Source organism: Parasteatoda tepidariorum, unplaced genomic scaffold (genome assembly GCF_043381705.1).
Source record: "Parasteatoda tepidariorum isolate YZ-2023 unplaced genomic scaffold, CAS_Ptep_4.0 HiC_scaffold_15168, whole genome shotgun sequence".
Classification (NCBI taxonomy): Eukaryota; Metazoa; Arthropoda; class Arachnida; order Araneae; family Theridiidae; genus Parasteatoda; species Parasteatoda tepidariorum.
Window position 1 is genome coordinate 1 of NW_027261419.1, and position 1,820 is coordinate 1,820.

The 1,820-nt window shown below is 27.0% G+C and overlaps 1 protein-coding gene across 1 annotated transcript; it reads right to left on the reverse strand.

Annotated features, from left to right (window-relative positions):
* Window positions 1-214: 214 nt before the first annotated feature.
* On the reverse strand, window positions 215-1,560 carry LOC122274012 (inositol hexakisphosphate and diphosphoinositol-pentakisphosphate kinase-like). The gene is made up of 2 exons (XM_043057965.2): window positions 1,307-1,560; window positions 215-380 (listed from the first exon to the last, which is right to left on the reverse strand). Exons 1-2 carry the CDS (start codon window positions 1,496-1,498, stop codon window positions 234-236), a joined length of 339 nt encoding a protein of 112 aa, XP_042913899.1. The 5' UTR covers window positions 1,499-1,560; the 3' UTR covers window positions 215-233.
* Between the last annotated feature and the right edge of the window lie 260 nt (window positions 1,561-1,820).

Genomic DNA, 1,820 nt, shown 5'->3' on the forward strand with positions numbered 1-1,820 from the left:
ATACACTCCCAACTTCATTTAATTACATCATGAAGTTTAAACTACAAAAATAAAGGAATGAATAAAATTTAATATAATTACAAAAAAAAAATCACAAAAATAAATGTTAAACTGCTGTCTAGAAAAATTTTGGTTCCCTTTAGGATGATCTGCCTCAAATAAGGTTATAAGGCAGGAAAAAAAGTAAAATTTATGCACCAAGTAATACTGTAAGTAGACGCATTAAAAACAACTCACATAGGATTGAGTCTGTTTACATTTTCCGTCTCATCAGCTGTGGGATCAATGTTTCTGTGAAGATCAGCCCTGATTTTTTTTAACAATGGAGTACATATACCAAGTCCAATTGTTAGTTTTTCATGTTGATTGATTCCATATTCCTATGTAAAGAATACAAATTACATCAGATTTGGTACAAAATAATAAAAGAATTCTTGACAAATGGAAAGGAAATATTAAATTTTTATTTTAGGCACCACTGTAATTAAAGAGCTTGGGGAAATATATATTGATAAGCCACATTTTTTTATAGCTCAGGTGATGAATTTCAAGAGAAATTCTATGACTTAAACGGAGCCAATAAAATATTTCTGCATATTGTGCTGCTATTTAATGAAAATTATAGAAACCTGTCAAAGTATCTATTTGAAAACAATTAATTATTAGTATTACAAGAGCAGTTTGTAAAAATAACAAGTTTGGTAAAAAATATGGTTTATAACTATATTGCTTGTAGCCCTTAAACTGTAAAAATGAAACATAACCCCTGAAATATTTCATCAAAATATATCTTTAAAAATTTAACAAGTCCAAATTAAAATTACCGTAAATTGCAAAAACTAATTGCCTGAAGAATATATTTTAATACAAAACATATTGCCTAGAATAAACGCTTCCTAAAAATAATTTTTTTCTCTTTTTCTTAGTCAGATTATGCTAAAAACTTAAGAGTTAAAAATAAAAGAGCATATAAAATAATTTCAATTATTCTAAAATTGCAATAATTTTTACCGTAGCGTGACAGGGGCACACTTTTTGTTTTAAAAAACCTGTTCGTCTGTTTTAAGTTTGATATGTACATTTATATGTAAATGCATATGCATGTAAAAAATAAATATGCTTATATACATAAAACTTAAAATAAACGAAGTTTTCTAAAAACAAAAAAATTGTGCCAACTCTCTCACATTGCATCTATGGTTTTTATTAAAGTTATTGTAATATTTAAGTTTCAAAATAAAAGTGAAATACTAGTTCAATGATTTACTTATCAAGAAAACACAGTTTTGAACGAAAACAAATTTACCTGAGGTATGACTATATCAGCTAAAGCTTTAGCATAAATATATAGTTCTTCCGCATGTGGAAACTGAAGATTGTGGTGATTATGTTGAAGGTCATATTTTATACAGTCATATATGTCTGGAACTTTACTGATATCAAATTTTCCAGTCTTCAGTTTAAAATCCTTTTCTAATTTGGACCATCTTCTCTGCATTAAATCCCATGTTTCTCCATGATATAAAGGAGCCTCTGTGCATGCAACAAGAAATAAGGAAAAAGCAATGCATAATTTTGAAGACAACTTCGATTTTCTCAAACAAAATATTATCAGTAAATTTAGCTCATTAGAGTAGCTTTAGTTATTTTTTATGAAGAAAAAAAATGAAATTTAAATGCACTTCTAAATTACAGCTACTTTTTTTATGGAAAAATTAAAGACCACAGTGAGTTTTTTTTTTAATAAAATAATATTAATAAAATGTGCATATTGGAAGAGAAGCTTTAACCCATAGATTCTCAACCTTTTTAACATTGCC